Below are 21,885 nucleotides of genomic sequence, written 5' to 3'. Positions count from 1 at the left end.
GGATGATATGCAAGATAATTTAATGTGCAGTGGCTCGCGAACGACGAGAATGATGCGCAAGCGTGGTAAGTCCACAACTTAGTGTGAGGCTACGAAAAACAAGGACAATTAAACGAAACACATGCATGCAGCGATTGAGGAGGAGTGCAGCATGAGCTTGACGCAGGCTGAGCAATCGTGCGCAAGTCATCCGCCCACCCAAGCCATGTTGCAGGTCAAGAAACCGAACAGATTTCGAAAAGTAATTGTGGACCAAGGACGGTAATAAGTCGATCGCTATACGTGGACTGCGAGGAGCACGCAAGTGGCTGGTGTAACTGAATGAAATCATATGAAAAGTACTATCTATAATTTCACAACAGTGCCGTTGAAAGTTATATGGTGAAAAAAATATTAAAGTAAAATCCTAAACTAAGTTTATAGATTTTTATTTAAAGTGTTGTAATAGAAAATTAGGTATGGTACTTCTGTACTTTGTGTACAGAAGTACCATACCTAATGTACTTTGTGTACAGAAGTACCATACCTAATTTTCTATTACAACACTTTAAATAAAAATCTACTATAAACTTAGTTTAGGATTTTACTTTAATATTTTTTACGCAGAGAACAGTTGTATATAGTACTATATAGTATATATATGGTACAACATGTTAGACAACTTGTGTACCATGTTGTACACATACCTTGCACTTAGAAATACCAAAGGATCAGCAGCGTGCGTGCAAAAACAGTATCATACAATTGCACAAAATTCAAGCTTTACTGTTGTGTTGATGTAAATATTCAAAAGTTCGACAAATAAAGATGATGGCCATGATACACATATACTATACAAACAAATGCCACGTACCCTGGAATTGGTACCGATTTTGTTAGTAAGCGGTACTAGCAACTACCATGGCGCAAGTACTAAAGGAAAATCTGAACATGTAGAGCTATACATGATGCGGGACGGCAACATGATGGTGGCGCATTTAGAATTTACCCTGGCAGACGGAAAGTTAGTGGGTAGTCAAAAGTCAATTTTTAATGTCTATTCCTGCTTTAAGTATAGTATAAAGAGCTGCTTACCTCGATGCTTTCCTCCTTATTCTTTGGTTTCCTGCCGTTGGGTCAAAACGCTCAGATGAGGAGCGTGGGGGTAGTGCTGACACTTTCTGGCACTTCGTACTCGTAGTTACTCAGCAGAATATAAGCTTCATTCATCTAAACGGGAGAAAGCCCAAATTGCATACCGAGGTCGAATGAATACTACCTGTTCTTTTTTAGTCGTTTGAGCTTTATTCGGACCCACACTATCACTATGGAAACTTCGATTGTGTGGCCACTTAAGCACCGACGTTTACCGCCGTCACCATCATCATAGCGTTGGATGGCAATAAAGCTGCATCATGCGCCGATCAGACTTGGGGGGACAGCCTTTGAGGTGAACTGCGCTTGATTTCAAGTATATTGTGGCATAAGTGTGCAATCTCGCTGGTAGAGAGTGGCATACAAAAAAATAATTCATTCATAACATGGAGTTATTTGATATGAAGTATATAGCAAAAGTCAGAATTGCTATGAGCCATTTGCAATATATGACAGGTCATGCTTCACTGACTTCGGCGCTGTAGCTATCAGATCTATCACGGTACTTGATTGCAATCTAACCATTTTTCTTTGCAAAATTTACGTTAGAGGTAAAGCATGATGCTGGTCGGCTAAATGTGGCAGCAAATTTGCTTTTGCATCGACGGATTGTGTATTGTCGCGTGTCGTCACTGATTGAGGAGGTGATATGTGTTGCGTTGCTGAACGCTTTAAAACCCATAGAGTATGAGTGCTTTAAGTCTTGCTCAATCGAAGCGCGCGCTTGACGACAGTATTTTTCCAACGCTTGCTGTACGTCCGAAATGACCTAATTGACAATCAGCGTGTAGTGCTGTCTCATCCTGCTTACAGTTACATGAAGATCAAAGCACGGGATTTCCTTTTTGGTCGCTATGTCAAATTGTATTGGTGATCCAACACGTAAAATGGGTTGGCACTATGAGCGCATATGCGTCACGTGTCAACATATCAAACCTTCGCCGTATTCAGCGGCACTTTTTGCTGGTCTGCTGACTCCGACAGAGTATTGGCAACCGTTAGGATTGTTCTTCTTTTTGACACATCAAAAGACGATTGATTATAGCAAGATGGATCATTTCACTGCTGTGTGAGCTATGTATAATCGATGAGTATACAACCAAGCTGTGCCGCGACAAAGTAATTCACCAACATGATTGCCGATTGTTATCGTATTTGATGGAAACCCGCGCTTTGCAGAAAAATTCTGATGAACAGTCTCCATGGTGCTCGGCGTCAAATCGAATATATCAGCATTAGTCATTTATTGCCAGTAAGTCAGGCTGAACGCAGGTGTCGCGTTGTGAGAAATGCCCACTGAAGTGATTGTGCAGAGAGACCACCGTGTCTGAATGCGTTGCTCTCACGTATTGAGTTTGCTTTGCATATCACAGTACACACCTCTACATGCTTGAACCATTCTTCAAACACGAGTAGATTGACCATTACGCTCCTTTGATCCCGTCACGATTAATTTGGCCTACTGAAATAATCTTGCGACACGTCATAGCAATATTAATGATTTTCAGCAGAGCGTCATGCGCAGGGTGCGCGATGCTTCGACTAAGAGTTGGGATGTGCAAAGGCAACACGCCGATGCCAAAGGTAGGCAAAACACAAACAAATGTTATAGAGGTCTCATTGAACACAGTACCTACCCATACATGTAATGTCTGTGTTTGAAAACGATGAATTTGCAATTGCTACATTAGATCAAAGTAAAAAGATTTATACTCTTAACATCCCAAAGATATAGCAGACTTATTCTATATTGTACACAGGTTCCGTGATAGCATACCATCATGCTTGTACTAGCTAGACAAATATGTGTAGCTCTGCTGCAAACAGACCAGTGTCATCACCACCCGCAGATGTGCTGCTCATTGTACCAAATCGGCGACGAATTACAGAGCCGCTGATGGTACTTCAAACCATGCAGCGCAATGCGCAACTCAGATATGGAATTAAACCTCGGACTCATTTTCGTTCATAGCGCACACCAAGACTCCCACCGAGAGTCGACGTACCAACATAGCCGATAAATCTTGTTAGAGCAAGCCGCGGTTAGGATGTTCTTCGCCGGCACTTCTTGATGTGCAAAGAACGACCCGCTTTCACCTGAAATGTCTGTTGAGCCGGTGAATACAACAAGAATCCCTTTATCTGATGAAGTGTAAGGGATGCTATGGATTTTATGGGACTTTGAATCCCTACCTCGGCAGATATTTTGGTGCCGTGACCGGCGTGTCTCGGACATGACTTTACTTAAATTAAAGAACCGTTAATGCGCACTTCCTACTCCGACCTTGCAATGATGATAAAACTAAGATTCATGGCTCGTGATGTCACAGCTGCTTCATGGACATTTTTGGGGCTGTAAGCAGCTGGATTTAGATGCGATAGGTATTCCACCCGATCTTTCTGTCGTGCTTCTGGCTTACAGAGGCAAGCATGAGATGATACTCCGGCAGACGACCGTTTTGCTGAAACTGTCTTGCAAAGACTTAAGATATGTCAACAAGTGTGTTTTACATATCCAATTTAGTAGTCCCCCAGCTTCAAGTAATCAAGATACATTGTGATGTTATTATACGTGCTCCCCAGCCACTGCTATTATAGTCGCAGGCTTTTTTCCCTTAGGATTGATGCTGGGTAAAAATCTCTTGTTTTGCTCTTGTCTGAATGAAATGTCCGCATGTACAAACGTGCAAGGGCTCCCACCAGCGCAGTGAGCACGTCAGACGGATCAAAACTTTGATTTCAGCGTAATGATTCAGGCATTAGTTGGCGTGATAATTTAGACAAGTTCGGTGGAAGCTTTTGCTCGCAGTAGAGCTAGCTGGGCATCTTGGGTCAGGTCCAGCTGGTTGATGACGGGCTGATCATCGACATGAATTTCACGGTGCGCTATCACAGCACTGTATATTTTTGGAACTAAGATCGGAATAAAGACGTAAACAGTAGGGGGCTGAGCTCAGTAAGCGTCCATTCTAAGGTGCGAACAAGTCGTGTGCCGTCGGGTGAAAGCGTTGGTGTTTGGTGAGGACTTGGAGAGGCTTACTACCGCTCTCGATGGTGAATTAATTTGACATTCTCATCGAAAAACTCATTCAGCACAAAAAATTCCAAGACCGCGCCTGTCCATGAGCTTGTTGATCCATTTGATATGGTGCACGGGTGGTGAATTTTGATACAATTATGATAGGAAGATCAACCACGATAAAAACCAGCACTGTGGATTTGGCCCCAATTGCTTCCTCTTGAAGCCGTCATGCTTTTGCCATGTCTGAAAGGCAGTACAAATGTAAGCGCAATTGTGGTCGAAATCTGAGTGAGGGGGTGGCAGGGTAAGAACTTGACATATCTCGTACAATTATGATAGGTACAATACGGTACCTTTCGTTGATGTGTAAATATCAAAAGTATTAAAGTGTCAGTATAATGATGATTATGGAAATTAAAAAGGAGGGGTCCGTTGGCACTCGTGCTACCAGTTGGGCGTCAGAATCTAAAGACAGCTACATTAGTAAGAGTCAATGAAACGTATATTTATTTAGTATATTTAGTGTTTGTCCAAATAGTATTTAATCTAATATATGTAGTGTTAAAACAGCAGAGCTTACTATACACTCAGGTGTGGTAAAAGCTTTATTACGCTCCTCGGGGATGCAGAAGAATCAACATTGTCGGTTTGCTAAGACGGACGTCAAAGCTGCCTTTGTGCATTTATCATCGTGAAGTCGTAATCTGCATCTAAGTAAAGTCCGGAAGCTTCGTTTCTGGCTGTCTGATGCACCAGCTAAGTTCATTCGTCATATGAAGCAGCTTCTTTGGTTCATTCGTGGCTATCGACAAAGCTAGATTGGTGATATATTCGTTCATAGTCGTGTAGAGCGCAGGGAGTCCACAATGAACGGTTGCAAGATCTGATGTAAATATTTTTGACGACAACACTTTCTGAATGTGCTGCTTCATGGAAAGGACTGGACTTCAAGCAGATACCGTGAGCAGGAAGGCCATCTAGCTAGCGTACTTTTATGGCAAATGGAATTTGGGCAGTAGAAATCCCAGACCAATTACCTGAGCAAGTATACTAAAATTTATGCCGCATTAGACAGTCTTATATTATAAGAATATCGATCAGAATTGAAAAGCGGCAGAACTGGCGGCCGTTGAGGCTACGACAAAAAGTATCACGTGTGCCTGATCAAACTCAGCTTTTCACACCGTCTCTGACGCTTCGGTTTTTGCCATAGGTTGTGCTGGGCTTCAAGCCCATTGATATTTGCTGGTAAGATCTTGCCAGCTTCCGATGCATCTGCTGGAGCTACCCACTTTCGGGATTATATATAGATCATGCGCTTTTTTGCACAGCGATACATCTCTTGCAGAGAATGTCAAAATAATATTTCGTTTTTGCCTAACTTGCCACCAGGGTGAATTGTAAACTTGGGAGGCTGAAAAAGTGACGGGTGCAACTTTGTTTTAACAGATTTTTTGTATATCATGAAAGCAAGGTTGTACGTCAGTGAGTCAATGGTGTGCGTGTCAGGTGCGATATGTAGTGCACTGCTGAAATGATCTGGGTAGCAAGCAGCTCTCCAGCTGAAATATCAATTAATTTAAACTTTTATTTGCACCCTCGACATGCTTTCCTTCAAAGGCTCCCTGTATTGCAACACATGTCTACTCAACCCCAATGTGTGGCGCTACGTCATGACACGGACGTCAGCTCTAGAGCTTCGTATGATCCCCGTGATTCCATTCAGGTAGGTTAAAGAGGTGCAGCTATAGCTATGTAGAGGTGGTATAAATGTGCAAGCGCACATGTGCAATACGAGTTTCCAGATAGATCCCTCGACGCAATTGTTGGCCATCATACTGGGAAAGTGTTGTTATTTTTTTTGAATTGACCTTATTTTTGTGCTGCCAAAAGTCCATTCGGAAACTAACAGTAACGGGGTGTTTGTGAGCCATCTTATCAAGGTGATTTGCTTCAACATTATCAGCAAGATCATCACCGATGAGACTATAGCTAAGATGATTCTCGACCACAAGTTTCGCCATCATGTCTTACCGGAGGCCGAAGCTCAAGATTCATGCTTTACAATTACGTCCATCACATTTCTGAAATGGGGCTGAACATATCCAAAGTGGGCCACCTACTGTTAAGGTGGGATGTTCCGACAGATTGATTTTGACTATAGAAATGGAATATTCGCCTCTACAGGCTTAGCATCAATTGTTCAAAAAGTCCGGTCGATAACATCCACGGTACCTCTAAATAGTGGCAACAGCCTTGAGGCCGGAGAATTTGCTGTCTACGTGAGTAATTTGCTAACACCGATTCGGCTGCAGATTGTAGCAATTGATTATTATCGATGGGATTTGGCATCATGCGATGGTGCGTGACGCTGTCGCTATAGTCAATATGTACAACAGCGTCATACCAATGTCAGAAGCAGATAAATGTTTCCAATGACATTTTCATATCTTACAGTAATTTTCTACCTACATTTGCAGTGTTTTCATTTTATAAGACTAAGTTACGCTCTTGCTACATTAGCCCCTCATGGTTGTTGCCAAAAAGGAGTTCAGAATCACTTTCGATATCCCAGTAGAGCTTGTATCATTTCATGTGCCCGTCCTTAGCCTTCTATAGCCACACCAAGGCTTTGCTTTCATGATCTAAATCGATCCAAACGTTGAGCTGTATATGAAGTAGTCAAACATATTATTTGAAGCTGAACTACTTTTTAATCTGAGTCTTGATTCTGTTGCTATCCGTTTAAGATTTTAAAATCCATTCAATTCGATTGTGCAGCTCATCTCGCGCATCGGAGAGCTGACCCAGATTAGAGTCTTTCCGCTGACTTTTTAGGGAGTTGACTTATTGCCACGACTGATAGATCCCACGATTATAATTCGTCCTTTGCCGGCTATGTTTGATGGGCAGGTATAGGGCCCAGATTTGTGTCAATCAAATTGTGTGTCGCCGTGATCAAGTAACACGAGCTATAGCAAAGAAAATGCGATTTTATCGCTTCAACAACCCATCGAATTTTGAGATTATACTTTAATAACAAACCCTGTCACCGTTGATGCTTACACCTCGGCACATTCTTGCATTTATCAACATGAGAAGAGACGAGGTCGCACAACCCAATGAAATTCTCGTGAGCGAATGTGGATCGGGGCTACTTCGAGTAAGAGTCAGATCTGTAAGCGTAAGAGATTGCCCATAGGAATGAGCTGGGATTGGTGCAGCAGCAACTGGAAATAGCGGACATAACATTTTTCGACGTCGCGCTTCTAATTTGCAAAGAAATGCATCAATTGATGCTCGATTTAGACGTTTCTTTTAAAAGCTGTAAGTGATATAGGCGACGAGCCTTTGCTACTTAATGCACAATTTAGTTGTGCACGCTTTGGCAGTTTCACCAGAAATAGCACAGTCGATTCAAACAATCCTAACGAAGGGACGAAATCGTGCGCTGCTATTCCAGCTGAGCGATATTAAAATTACCAACCGGTGGGGTCCGAAAACGCTCTCGGAATGACACGAGCGCACATCATGATATCAACGAAGCGGATGGACTACCATAAAAGCGTCAGGGTTTCGCCGGTCCACGGCTGCCTACTCTCTATGGATTATGCCAATTTGCATATGATCAAGCCTGAAGCGACGTCATTATAAGTCACAGCACAACTTGATGTGACAGTAGACAAGCTAGGCGTGCCAAGTCAAATTTTGCATACTGGCAAGAAATTATATACTTGCCGTTAGATCTGCAGCGGAATATCGTGAAACCCCCTCCGTGTAGCGAACAAGAAATTCGCGACTCTTGCACAAAAGATGAAGTGTAACGGGGCTTCACGTGCCCTAGTATGAAGGCTGTGGGTCACCCAAGATGTTGCGATCACACAGTGGTGTGGGTTACAAAAGATAGTTTGGCCATACAATTGTGTGGCTTCACTTAAAAACAAGTCAGTACGTGGCTGGACTGCCATTAGCAGTAGTTATACATTTCATTAGGTTTTGCTATATAAATTAAAACCTATAGATTTGGAAATAGGCGGCTTTGACGCAAATAAATCCGAGAAATACAGCTTTTATTTTAAGCGTAAGGGTTAATTAGCCTTGGGTTAAGATTAAAATTTTTCTTGGAATAAGTGAATTGCGATCCGATGCACTAGTACTGGTTTAAGAATAAAACGAAGGTCACCGACCATAACCAAGCTTATTCATAGCAATAGATCTAAGGAGCTTCCGCTGCTTTGGTAGCACTCTTAGGCAATCTACACCTGAGTGGTAATGACTGACCATCTGTGAGAATGAAGCAGCTCTCCTATTTGCCCCAGGGCATGATGTTTCTGCTTGGCTGTGGGGGCATGCAACACCTCGCTTCGCAAGGACCTGAAGCGATCGGCGCGCGCCTAGAGGCGTTTTCAAGCTATGAAAATGCTCTTTTATAGTATCTAGCAGATGATGACGGTGTCGACAGCGACCATGGCGCCGCCGTCGGGGACAGTTGACTCTCCCCAACCCAAGCCGCTCAAGGTGAGTGTTAAGACCTTCGAGAACAAGGATAAAAATCTTCTATTCTTGGTGAGAGAAGTTGAGATGGCCACGGTGTCCGCCATTTACCGGACCGACCAACAGCGCGTGACGCTAGCTATATCCAAGCTCGGGGGTTGAGCGTGAGAATGCGCACTGATGTGTGGCACTTCGGATGAAGCAGCATTTCCCTCCTGGACAGAACTAAGACTGTAGCTTTCACGAATGTTCTCGCCACTTAACCAGGCGTACTGCGTGCGATAGCGTTTGCTTGCCACCGGACAGGGCAAGAAGAAATTGGTGGACTTTATCCGGGAGTTGTGTACTCTCATTGCCGGTATAGCAGCCGATCCTCTTCCCGAGGCGGTCACAGTGACCGTCTTTATGGAAGGCCTTCGCACTGGTGTGGTCAGAATGGAAGTTTTCCGTTTACACCCGACTTCTTTTAAATAAGCAGTGAGTGTGGCAATGAATGACGAATTTAATTTTAAGTTTAAGTCGACACGACTTGTTTGAAATGCTCACTCTATATGCTCGTCGAGCGGACCGGAGCCGATGGATCTCAGCGTTGCAGAGGACAAGGAGGTGTGGATCCGAGCTGTCGAGCAGCGTTCGAACACCCGATGATGTTTTGTCTGTGGAGACACCCATCACCTTCGGATTGGTTGTCCCCTGCGCAAGGCGAGTTAAGGTTCATCAAACCGAAGTCCCGCTTTTTATTTGTCTTCTGGTTTGTTGCGAGCAACCGTTAGCACCCAGTTGGCGCGAGGCAGCCTGCTGGGACAGAACTGAGTTTTGTTGAGCCTCAAGGAGGTAGAGGTTAGCAGGGCCCAGCCCCGTAGAGCTCCGTGCTCTTGAACACGAAATGTGTATGCATGCCGGGCTTGCTGGTCATGGAAGCGACCGTGAAGGGTTTTGAGAAGCCATGGAAGATTCGGATTGAGTCCGGTCGGTCTGGCAATTATGCTCGACGCTCCACGATCGAAGGAAGCCAGCTGTATGCTGAGGCGCTGGAAGCGCGGTTGAGTGACACAGTCACGGATTGCTTAGCGACGGGAACTTGTGGCACTAGCCGAGGGTTCCTGTGGAACTCGGTGCCAAGCTTCTTGACTTCGATATCGTGGGACGCTGCTTAGGCTTAGACTTGGATGCAAGGTATGACCGTATTCTTAGTATAACATGGTTGGAACACCATGATCCATTGGTTTGATTGGGGTCGAAGACCTTGGTCGCTACGCGCACATCTCCTGGTGGAGCTTTGATGAGTCATGAACCCTCCTCTGCTAGGAAACAGAAGCACTATTGACGCAGACACTGGGTCGGGACGGTCAATTTGCTGAATATCGGAGTATTTAAGCTGTAGAACACCGAAGGGATATCGGACAAGAGTCCCGAGCATCGCTCGCGGGCTGTAGTGGCACGTAACCCACTATGCAATGCTCAAGTATCAAAGCAATTGCTGTATGCCAAAAGTGGCGTGGTCGGACGAGGTCCGAGCGCATCGAAAGCAAGGCGCCAGTGATGCACATGGAGTGGCACGTAATCTACGGGGCACTGCTCAAGTGTCAAAGCGCCACGAGTGGCATGGTCGGGCGAGGCCCGAAGCACTCGGGCATGCCCTTCAGATGTGCGTGTAGTGATACGTTATCCACTGGGCGAAGACTGCGAAAATAGCAGCTCTTCGACGGATGTTGTTGATAATATAAAGGTTCCGATGGAGCAGGAAGCGGGGACACTGAACGACACTGAGTGCGTATTCTCACAAGGCTTTTCGCGCGGTAAATGTTCTTCTTGAGCTGGACGAGATGTATTTTTAAAAGGTTCTGCGGTGCCTTGAAGGCAGGAGATTCAGACGTGGTAGTCATTATATGACCAAACAAGGAGATCAACTCGTCGACGCTACTGGATGAACCTGTCCTGATAAAGACCAAGAGGCTGCTAAGCGCACGAGGTGGATCTTTGATCCTAAGAAACCCCTCGGATCCGTACTTTCCTTTGGTAAAAGAAATTTTAGGACGTCGTCTCCAAATACCCGCCGTCGGTCCTACCTCCGGATTGAGGTTGATTGACCTGGTTTCGAGAAGCAAACACTGCGTAAATCGCCAATAGCCTCTGCCCAAGCAGCAGTGCGACGTCATTGACGCCTTCTTCCGTGCGAAGCACGACGCAGGAGAGGTGCGTGAGAGCGAGTCTCCCCATTCGACACCTACGTTTTGCATCCGGAAACCGAATGGCAAGTGCCGTATAGTTTATGCTTACAATGAGCCAAACGCTGCCACCATTCCAGCATAAACGCCAATTTCTAGGAAGAATGCTCTCCAGAATAATATGGCTGAGTGTACAAAGTACAGTGCACTCGACCTGGTCGATGGGTATCACCGATTGCTCAAGTGAGCGAGTGATGTTCCGCTGACAGCGGTGTGTACTCCGAGCGGCATGCTCTGGGAGTGGCTGGTGATGTCCCAAGGGCTTTTAAATGCACTAGCAACATTTAATTGTCTTGTGATGCAGTTGTTTAGATCCCACCGGACGTATACTTCGACGCCATATTCGTCTACAGTCGTCCGGAGCACAGAAGGACGGATAAAGAGAACCACAACGTTCATTTATGAGCGGTGCTTGAGTGCACGCGCCCGAATAAGCTGTATGCTAATGCCGATATGTGCAACTCCGGCGCCAAAGAAATCTTCTTTTAAAAAGTTCTTAGATTGGAAGCGTGGCCTTCAAGCTGATCCCGCTAAGATCAAACCCAGTGTGAATTGGCCAATTCCAAAGAACTAAAAGGCTTGGACTCGCCATCGACTTGCAAAAAAAAATCGCAAATTATGCAAAAATGCCACGGTCGCTGTCTAAAAATCGTCAAGAAAGACACGGAATGGTGTTGAGACACCGAGGTTTGGGAAGCTTTTGACAGGGTCAAATACCGCCTCTTTTCTGCACCAATACTGCCGTTGCCAGACCCCGATCGTCCTTTTCGTGTCGTCTGTTACGCTTCGGACTTTGTCATCGGCTGAGCACTGCTACAAGTAGACACCGAGGGGCCAAATCAGGTGATCGTGTTCAAATCTCAGGCTGCGGAGCGGAACTATCCAGACACTACAAGGAATAACTTGCGATAAAGTATGCACTTGTCAAGTTTAGAGTGCACCTGCTTGGCTCATCCCCGTTGATGATCTACATAGATCATGCGTCATTACGCACTGCGACTCAGTCGCCTCACCTCTCACAGAGAATCGCAACGTGGCTCTCATTCTTTGCAGGATATAACTACAAGTTGAAGTATGAGCCAGGAAAGCAGAATGCTTTGGCTAATGCATTGTCACGCAGACCGGACTATGACCTTGCTAATGTCAAGACGGTGACTTCGTTAGTGACGGATTTGATCCGCGCCGCATACGCTGGTGACAGTATTTGTGTAGCGCTGCTACAAGCCTTCGGGAGCAAGAAGTCTAGAAACTCGGACAAGAAATTGTAGCCGTGTTTGCGCGCACGGTTACATCGATAATTGATGAGTAACGGGATGCTGTATTATAGAATCGTTTCAGCGGATACGCCACAAGTTGTGAATCTTCAGGATGATGATTTGAAATACCGTATCCTCCTCGAATAGGCCCACGACACCCCAATTAGTGGTCATCTCGGTCGTGAGAAGACTGGCAGGTATGTCAGTTGCCACTGGTGGCTCAAGCTGTACAAATGGACGAGCGCATATGTGCGCACGTGTGAGACGTGTCAGAGGGTGAATCCTCTCCAAATGCGGCGACGCCTCTGGCCAGTTTACCATTACCCTCCGGGTGTTGGCAGTCCATGAGTATGGACTTTGTGATTGGCCTGCCGAAGGCCTCGGCGGCAACACGGGTGTGGTGGTATTTGTGAGCCGTTGGAGCAAGATGGCTCAACTTGCGGTAGTGCGGGACACTGTCGACGGTGTGGGTACAGCGACGCTTTATCAATCGTGTCTTTCGACAGCATGGACTCCCGGAGTCAATTGTCTCCGATAGAGACCTCGCGCTTCACTGATAAGTTTTGGTCTACATTCTTCTAGCTGCTGGGCACCAAGTTGACTTTTTCAACAGAGCAAATTACAGACTGACGGTCAAACTGAGCACGTGATTCGCGTCGTTGAAGACGTTCTTCGCAGCGTCTGCGCTAAGACGTCAAAGTGCGGGGGCGCCATGCTGCCACTCGTATAGTTTGCTCTGAACAATCCAGTGCATATATCTGCCGGCTGTACGCCATTCTACATGAACGAGCTTATTAATTGTCGACGCTGCCAACCCATGGCTTGTGGCTTGATGGGGGAGGAATAGCCGAACGGCTAGCTGATGTCAGCCTTCTCACCGTCTGTAAGGAAGTCACTGACTTCCTGTCTACTAGACGGAATGTCTTACGACACGTTCGCGATGCGACGGCTGAAAGCAAGACATGCAAAAAGAATGTGCAGATGGAAGAAGCAGAAGTAATGTGATAAACTTTGAGGTCAGGGACCTGGTCTATTAAATACTGAATACCATCCTACACATAAAGTTTCTGCTGACTTAAAACAAAGCTCAGTTATTGAACCTTTTATGATCGTGGCCAAGCGAGGCCTTGTTATACCCTGAACTTCTCGAGATGGATTTGCGCCCACCTGGTATTTTCAGTGGGCTTGCTTAAGCCGTACCGGGATCCGGCGCAAGTGAACGCGGAAGCGTTGGCGCATGGGGGGGGCGCCCAAAGACGCTCGGCCACACAGAAGCTGAACCAGCAACTGTTTTGAGCACTGAGTGCAACAATTTTTGTTTCCAACTACCCCCATTCAGCTAAGAAAAGGAGTTTCCCTTCGCTTGGCGCAAGACGCTCCACCGTCGCACGAAGTGACGTATTCGTCTGCTCGATGGCTTGTCGCCGCTCCGACAAAGCGCTACGATCCTCAACGTGAGGCAATCGGTGCACAAAGTGCTCCAGACTTATGAGGCCTTCTGCACAACGGTAGGTGGCCTCAGAAAGATGCTCGTCAGAGTGCTGCTGACGACGAACTTTGTCCTCTAAAGCTTGAAGATCATCGCAAGTCTCTGGACTGCGATTGACTCAGTCGTCATCGCCCGCCGCCAACTCTTCTTGACTAGAATGGTGGTCATCACTACCACGTGGAACGCTTTGTGTGTCGACGTCGTCGACCGGATTTAACCTTACATCTTGTAAAATACCCAAACTTTAAGAGCTCGTGGGAGTTTGAGGTCCCACTTCGGCAAGACTGCCCAGACGTCGTGGAAGCTAATCGACATTGATCATGACGCTTTGCGTCGTCGCGCGCCCCACGCTTCTCGGCAGTAGTCCGGGAAGCTAAGGGCCAAGAGCTGAGCTCAAGCTATGGCCTTGAGCTGCTGTGGTTGTGGACTCACCCGTGTGGGACGCCATAGAGCTTGTGGGAACGTTATGGATTATTCCAAATGTCGCAGGGTGGCAATACGCAGGAAGTCGGCGTTGCGCCTCGAGTTTGACAAACTCAAATCAAAGATGGCGCTCTACGCGCACGTTCAATTTCTTGTGGCTTCGCTGAAAGGTAGACAGCGAAGAAAATTTCCAATGTCGCGGCACCCAACGCTCAAATAATTCATCGTCATTTGCAGCGACTTTCGCCAGGGGCGAGCACCGCAGGGTGGTCCGCATTGCGGGAACAGGATCGCCTTCTTTTCGTGCTCAAAGTTGAGCGCGGTATCGATCCTTTGGAAAATCTTGTGGTACCAAGAAGCAAGATCGCAGAGCTTCCGCTGATCAAGCTCAGCTTGTGTAGTGGCCGGGGCTGACTACGTAAACGTATAGTTATCGCGTCTTTCACTTCAGTAGCGGGATCCGCCGAGCGGAAGCCGTATCCCACACGGAGTTCTAAGAACGAACGTTAATACGAGCGCAGCAGAGCCGCCATGTGAGCAGCCTCCAATCGCTGCTCCTGTGCCTCGTCGAAGCGATTGGTAATAATTCCACTTCCCCGGAAGCCGAGAGGTTGGGGATCGGACACGAAGTCCGCAAGGTTTCAGCTGGGCTCACGTCGCGCCGTTCGCGAACTTCATCTTCCTCGTCATCCCATGCTGGTAAAGAAGTGTCTGACTCATAGTCCACCTTCTCCAACTCCACGACGAGGAAACCGTCGCCCGAGGCGGGCGCGGTGTGTTGCGCCCGGTCGCCGAGGGCTTGGGATGTGCTTCCTTTGAGGCCGCGCACGTACTGTCCGGAGATGCACCCGGTGCAGAATAAGTAGAAGGGCTTTGCCCGCGGGTGCCCTCGCTACCAGCTAGGTGGGTGTTTTGTGTGTCATAGACACAGTGCTCATAGAGCGGGAAAGGTATAAAGCTGTTCTTAAAGAACGGGGTTACACGTGCCCTTGTCAGAAAGGGCGGGTCGCACAAGATTGTGCAACGGTACACCTATGTATATGTGTGTATTACACAATTAGTGTAATTACACAGTGGTGTGGCTACAACGTACAGGAAGCCACCGCAACCAGTATTACTGGATATTATTATATCAATTAGGTATGCTATATTCATTAGGTATTCCTACATTTATATATTGGCTGTAACGGGGTTATCCGTACCCTGGTAACAGGGGTGTGTATCACACGAGATGTGCATGGTGTGACCACACCCAAACAAACATACGGTATGGGGCTAGGTGGCCAGTAGCTATGCATGTATTTAGTTTTTACTACATATATTTAGTATATTCAGGAAAATCTTAAATTTTTTGATTAGGATAAAAAAATTAAAAATCAGTTTTGGATTTTAAACCGAAGAGTCAATTAGCCTTGGAAAGGCAATAATTACTCTTGGAGTAAGCGGTTTGCGATCCGCTTTTCATACGTGGTTCCTGTAAGGAACGAAAGGTCGATGACCTAAAGTACGCTTCCTTAAGCGCTAAACTACGGCTACCCCGCTGCATTGGCGGCTCTACCATAACTAAAACAATTAAATACAGTTTCGCTTTTTGAACAGAAGTGTTCGTTTGCCTCGATTATGCTTCAGTACTTAGAAGTAGCGGAATCCGATCTGCTACACTTGTACTGGTTCTTGAAAAGAACGTAAGGTCAGTAACCTTTGCTTACCTTCCTCCAAGCAAATAGCTACAGCAGCCCCGCTGCAAGCCACGTACTGACTTGTTCTTTAAATGTAGCCGCACCATTGTGTGATCAAACCATCTTGTGTGACCCACATCATTCGTACCAGGGCACGTGAAACCGTCTCCTAGACTTTATGGAAATCTGGCATACACATATTAACAAGCCAACAAGCGTGTATACGTGCCTGCTACGTACATTTAAATAAAATCAAGTCGACAGCAATAATAGTTTGAGATTTACCGATTCATACTTAATTGATTGCAGTGGTGGGCATGCAAAAAAGAAAACAACATCAAGATGTAAATGAGAAAGAAAAAAGTTTAATGTTTCCACACTGGGACTGGAACCCGCGTCTGCCTGATGAAATCAGCTACCCTAATCGGCAAGCGTGAGTGTGCGGTAGGCCCGTTGTTGCCTATTTTTAGCGTTGCGGTCGTTCAGCTTGGGAAATTTATTCTGTTGCCTTTTTTGTAGTCAGCAGTATTACGAGTAAAGTTTTTGTCTGATTCACAAGAATACTTGATTAAAATGTAGTGAGACTTTTAAGAGTTTAAATTTCAAATCAATCGGCGACCATGCCGGAGCCAGGGCGGTGGCAACGCGAGTATGACCGCAACTGGCTTGACTACACACGGCAAGTTATCGCTCAACGTTTTGGGCAATATGCACTTCAGTTATCGCCGACCGTGAATCAGGCCGATGAGCGTCAATTACAAGAAATCTTGGCAGAGGTAGGCATCAAGCACGCCCCGCTCAACCACAATCGATGGCACGCACCATATTTGGCACCACAGACGTCCTGTGTTGATCTGATGCCACAAAGCCCACCTTTTTGTGATGAGTCGTATGTTTATAATACCCCGCCATCATTAGGCAGCCAGAGCATGTTTCCAACGTTCAGTTCCCAGGATTTTGCGTTTCGATCCACGCCACGCCAGATAAGTACTTCACAGCGGTTGCAACTGCGAACTGCTGAATTGTCCCCAATTGCAAGTGATAGGCGAACCTCAATCGAGTGTGTTGGTATGATATCGCCATCGGCTGGAACTGGCAAGTCGCCCTGGACGCCGAGACGATGTTTATTAAAACCCGCCGGAAAGACGCGGCAAACACCCCGTCGCTCGCTTGAAGCGCGTTTTAACGACAATGTTAACGTGTCGCTTTTGTCGACGCATTCGTGTTGTAATAAAGCAAGAGAAATATATAAGCAAGAAGAAAAGGCAGAGGTAGAGAATCTTGCGCACACTGTCCGTAATGTATCCGAATGTAATCGTGTCGTGAATTCAAATGAAGCAACTATAAAAGAAAGTGAACATCACAATCAAAAGGATCAATGTCCACAGAGTGATTATCAAGATGCTGGAGAGATGAATGTATCTATGGAGCCGGAGCAGGTATATAGCAGTGATAGCGATCCAGACGACAGCAAGAGGAAGGATAGAGCCGAAGCCAAGACAGAGCTCGAAAATAATAAGTTGAGTTATTATGTGTCAGGTGATGCCGATATTGGTGAACAGCAGCTTCAGCAGACACATCTTCGTACCTCGACCCCTATATCATCACATGCCTCTATAGTTAATTATGAGCTTGGAGATGATAACGATGGTCATAATCAGCAACAAAACGGCGTGCAACAAGACATCGAGATACATGAGCGAAATTTTTTTATTACAAATAGCATTGTTTGCAGTCCAAATACAAACCATGCCGACAGCGAATCCGCGACGGGAGACGACAGAAATGCCACCAAGCCTTGCCATTCCCCTGCCAGGATGTCAGACCATGCATCTACAAAGCGCACGAGCACCAAAAATAACATATGCCTTCCAACTGAAAAATATCCAGACACTGCTTTATATAAGACATCTTCGCTTGCCAACACGATAAACTCGTCCTTTCCAGCATCAATCACAAGATATTCATCTTACGCAACTATCAAAGCGTCATCGGCTAAAAAGAGGACATATGCTGGTATTACGGACTCCTCGGTGAGTCCAACAGCTTCATCAGCTAAACAATCGTCACTCACACCTCCTATTCCTCCCAAGGATTCATTTTCATCTAAAACAGCCTTGTTGCGGAAGCATATGAATCGACGTACGCTGGTGCATACAAAACTGCCACTAGAAATGGAATACCGGTTTGCACGCGATCGTCGGCGATGCCATAGACGTCGAAAGTCTCTTGCTGCAAAGTCAGATGCATTCTCGTACGTCGTACCTGAGCTTTTAGTCGAACTGCAGCCTTATCAAAAGAAAGCATTAGACTGGATGCTTCAGAGAGAAAGGGATATTGAAGATCCTGTTACGATTGACCAGCAGCGCCATGGCGGTGCGACAGCCGTTGATGCTCTAGTGGCGAAGGTTCGTGGTGGAATACTGGCTGATGAAATGGGCCTCGGAAAAACTATATGTTGCCTTGCCCTTATATGTAAATCACTTCGTCAAGCCCGAGCGGCATATACTCAAATCAGAAGCAAGACAGGTGGCATGATACCTCGCCTTACTCCTCCAACACTTATTGTGACGCCCCTCTCTATTCTATCGCAGTGGGAAGAAGAGATACGATCCAAAACAAACCTGAGCGTCGTGACATACCAAGGAACTGCACGAAAAAGATTTCGCGCCGCTACAGAATTCATGGGAGCTGATATTGTGCTGTCAACCTACGACACCCTCCGACTTTTGGAGTGCAAAATATATGACAAATTCAATCACGACGAGGGTGAGCATGTTCATTACGACAGACCTAGTGCAGGGAATAGATGGCATCAAGCGCCACGACTCACTTCAGTATTAAAGAAGTCTGTGGTGATGTCGAAATTGCACCATTTGCAATGGTTCAGGGTCATTTTGGACGAGAGTCATTTGATTGCAAACGCTGGCTGCGCTCGAGCACGGGCCGCGTGCACCCTTAGTAGCAAACGTCGGTGGTGCATTACTGGAACCCCTATTCAAAATCGAGCAGCAGATTTGGCGGCACTACTCCGTTTTATCGGACTTGGTAACCATGCACATACTCTTTCTGAACGAGAAATAGGTGCTTTGGTGCCCCGTATTGTCATGCGTCGGCTTAAGTCGACCGTGGACGCAAATACTCGACTTCCCATTCTGAAAATACCAGAAAAACATGAAGAGACTATCGAATTAGAGTTTTCGTCGGATGTCGAGCGTGCTCTATACATGCTGTTGCATCGCTCAACGAAACGGCAAGTGTTTTGGTACTTGCAGTCAAGAGAGTCCAAGCGACGTCGTCCTGTGTCTCTTTGTGCTCCGATCGTAGATGACGAAGGACAACGACCTTTATTTATGCACGTATTTGAACTTATCTTGCGACTACGGCAGGTCTGTGATGCATGTGCTCTGGTGACTGCAGACCCGCTAGCGGAAGTGCAATCACGGGCTACTGCAGCAGAAGCATTATCTGGGAATGGAAGTGACGGCACTTCACCATTTTCTCCAGATGAATTGAAATTGCTCAAGCGCTTGCAGCTTCCCTCGAACTCTGAAGTTGAGGCTGGATGTCGTCCATTGGAATCAACAAAGCTGACTGCATTAATGAAAGAGCTAATAAAAGTGCGAGCTCGTCAAGAGCGAGCGCTGGTGATTTCACAGTGGACAAGTTTTCTTGATCTGATTGCAGAGCGCCTTGAAGCGCACAACCTTCAGTGCGAGAACAAAATTTCATCCTTCAAGGAAGGTGACAACGAAGCAATACTGTTTGCTAAATTAGACGGTCGAATGTCCGCTAAGGCTCGAGAACAAGTTGTGCGAAAACTCCAGCAACAGGACGCTGATGAGATAAAAACTCCTGGTGGTCCAACGCTTGACGTTTTGCTACTTTCTCTGCGTACAGGCGGACTTGGATTGAACCTTACAGCTGCCACACACGTTTTTATTATGGAACCGAGCTGGAATCCCAGTCTGGAATGTCAGGCTATCGATCGCGCGCACCGTTTTGGTCAAAAGAGAAAGGTTCGCGTTGTTCGATTTATTGTGAAAGGGTCCATTGAGGAACGCGTAGTGGCGTTGCAAATCAAAAAGCGTCAACTTACTGCTTCCTTTTTGGGTGATGGCGACATTCTGTCGAGAGCTACAAAAAGCAAACTGAGTGACACACGGCTGTCGGCTGGGGATCTCAGAAGGCTGTTTTTCACACAGCACGATGACGAGAAAGCACAGCGTTCACAGCATAAAAATAGTGAAAATATTGACAACGTTGATTTAATGAATCGTGATGGTGAGATGGAAGAGAGCGATTTTGGTGATAAAGAAGAGAGTGATGGCAGCGTAACTTGCATCGAGATAAGTGACTAAAAATGTTACAATATAAATAAGTTTAGATTGAATTTCAATAAGTTTCTACGTTCAGTGTTTGAGATTTATTGCATGGTAAGTTTTCGCTGGCGTTTGTTAGATCGCTTGCTTGTGGGCTCGGACCGCGTAGATGATGACGAGGTCGTTGTGATATTTGAGGGAATGGACGCAATCTTTCGAACAGGTGAAGGAGACACCTTACAAAGAGATGGAGAAAGCGTCTCAGTGCAGATTAAGTACGAGTCATCCAACTCATTGGAAACTTCGTTGTTTGTGTCGTGAAATGACGGTCCTTGCTCGATGGCTGTTGGGCTTTGTGTAAGCAACTTGAGGGGATCCAGCATATCAGAAGCGACAGCTTGTGATACCTGGATCCGCGGGGAGGTTGGAGAAGAGCCAAAGTAAGCGCTACGCACAAGTTTGAAGGCTGCACGATATGCGCTTTCCACAATTTTGACGGTCTTGAGTGCCTTGAGCACCTGTGCAACCGTGAGATTGTACTCAGATTTCGCCACAAGTTGGACAGCGGCCTTGGCCAGACTTGAGGCAGAGCAGCGAAGGGAAGACATATCCTCAACCACGCGCTCAAGCAGACTGAATACAGAGGCAATGCAGTTGGCGCGACGGTCGGTATCGCCGAAAGGGAGCTCGTAAACAAAGTCTCGAGCCATGGTAAAGACATTTGGGGGACTAAAACGAAAGTTTAGCAGACGCACAAGTTGTGCCTCTGCGTCAACCATCTGCGCACGAGAAAATTTGCGCTCGCACATTAGCGCCATTTCCTCCAATAGAATGGGCTTGCCCTCATGCATCTTGCTAGCTGTCCACATGCAAATCATACCTAGAAGCTGCAATGTCACACGATCCACCGAATGCACACTGAGGTACTGATCAAGGAAGTACATGGCCCCGTAGACTGTGTCCATCTGCAGCTCAAATTCTTTCGCAGTTTCGAACATCCAGCGACACACACGCAGGCGCCAGGTACAGGACATACCATGGCATTGCACTTCAGTAATGTATTGCGGGTTGCGCATCCCCATGTAGTGCTTTTCTTTGAGCATTGCCCACTGTATGATTTCGAGTGACTCGGACGCGTACGCCTCGGAAAGCTCATAGGGCATCTTAGACACGAAAGACATATCGACAGGGGAACGAATATACGACACAGAGAAAACTATACAACCAAAGGCTTCAGCAGGCCACGGAAAACAACGGAATGGCAAGAGCGCGAGGAAGAGGGGACACCACGATGGCCAAGCATCATTGTCAAACCGGTATTCCCGACAATATGGGCTGACGGGCTACTATCCCAGCCCGTGTCAATTGCAAGCTTTGCATTGGTGAATAGTCAGAGGACGATTTACTACGAATAATATGAGGCAATCTATTTCTTTTTCATCCAATCAACCGCGATAATGTGTGGAAAGGATCTTTCGAAATTACTCAACATACATTCAGTGCATTCTTTTGTGAGAACATAAATGCATCCTTATTGTCTGCATCCTGAATTTTCACCAGAGTAGAACCCAGTGGTAAGTTTTGGTGCAGTGTCGGCTTTAAGTTTCTTAGTGGTCAAAAACGAGTGAAAATACTCACCCTCCTTCACTGGATTGACCATATGTACTGATCGGTACGGGCGGCATGCGTTAAGCTCGAGATGTAAGTCAATCAAATAAGCACTTTATCAAAATATTCGATTTGCGCATGTTTTGTGGATTTGTGGTTTGTGGTGTCATGGTACTCAAAAAAAAATGATTCACACAACAATACATTAAGTAGGGTTTTATTATATGATA

At 46.2% G+C, this 21,885-nt stretch overlaps 3 protein-coding genes across 3 annotated transcripts; 1 reads left to right on the top strand and 2 right to left on the bottom strand.

Annotated features, from left to right (window-relative positions):
• Positions 1-5,730: 5,730 nt before the first annotated feature.
• Positions 5,731-6,180, bottom strand: PHALS_03845 (uncharacterized protein; the record flags this gene model as incomplete). The annotated part of the gene is made up of 2 exons (XM_024718137.1): positions 5,731-5,799; positions 5,941-6,180. The coding sequence occupies 2 exons, from the start codon at positions 6,178-6,180 to the stop codon at positions 5,731-5,733; spliced, it is 309 nt and encodes a 102-aa protein (XP_024583565.1).
• Positions 6,181-16,345: 10,165 nt separating this feature from the next.
• PHALS_03844 (swi snf-related matrix-associated actin-dependent regulator of chromatin subfamily a member 3-like 2-like) lies at positions 16,346-20,368 on the top strand (the record flags this gene model as incomplete). Its single annotated transcript, XM_024718136.1, has 2 exons — positions 16,346-20,059; positions 20,129-20,368. 2 exons carry the CDS (start codon positions 16,346-16,348, stop codon positions 20,366-20,368), a joined length of 3,954 nt encoding a protein of 1,317 aa, XP_024583564.1.
• A 63-nt stretch (positions 20,369-20,431) lies between these two features.
• On the bottom strand, positions 20,432-21,210 carry PHALS_03843 (G2/Mitotic-specific cyclin A; the record flags this gene model as incomplete). The annotated part of the gene is made up of 2 exons (XM_024718134.1): positions 20,432-20,494; positions 20,566-21,210. The coding sequence occupies 2 exons, from the start codon at positions 21,208-21,210 to the stop codon at positions 20,432-20,434; spliced, it is 708 nt and encodes a 235-aa protein (XP_024583563.1).
• Positions 21,211-21,885: the final 675 nt, after the last annotated feature.

The sequence above is a fragment of the Plasmopara halstedii genome (assembly GCF_900000015.1).
Source record: "Plasmopara halstedii genome assembly, contig: Scaffold_2386, whole genome shotgun sequence".
In the NCBI taxonomy this organism is placed as follows: domain Eukaryota; phylum Oomycota; class Peronosporomycetes; order Peronosporales; family Peronosporaceae; genus Plasmopara; species Plasmopara halstedii.
The sequence above is the reverse complement of the archived record's forward strand: the minus strand, read 5'-3'. Positions and strand labels throughout refer to the sequence as shown.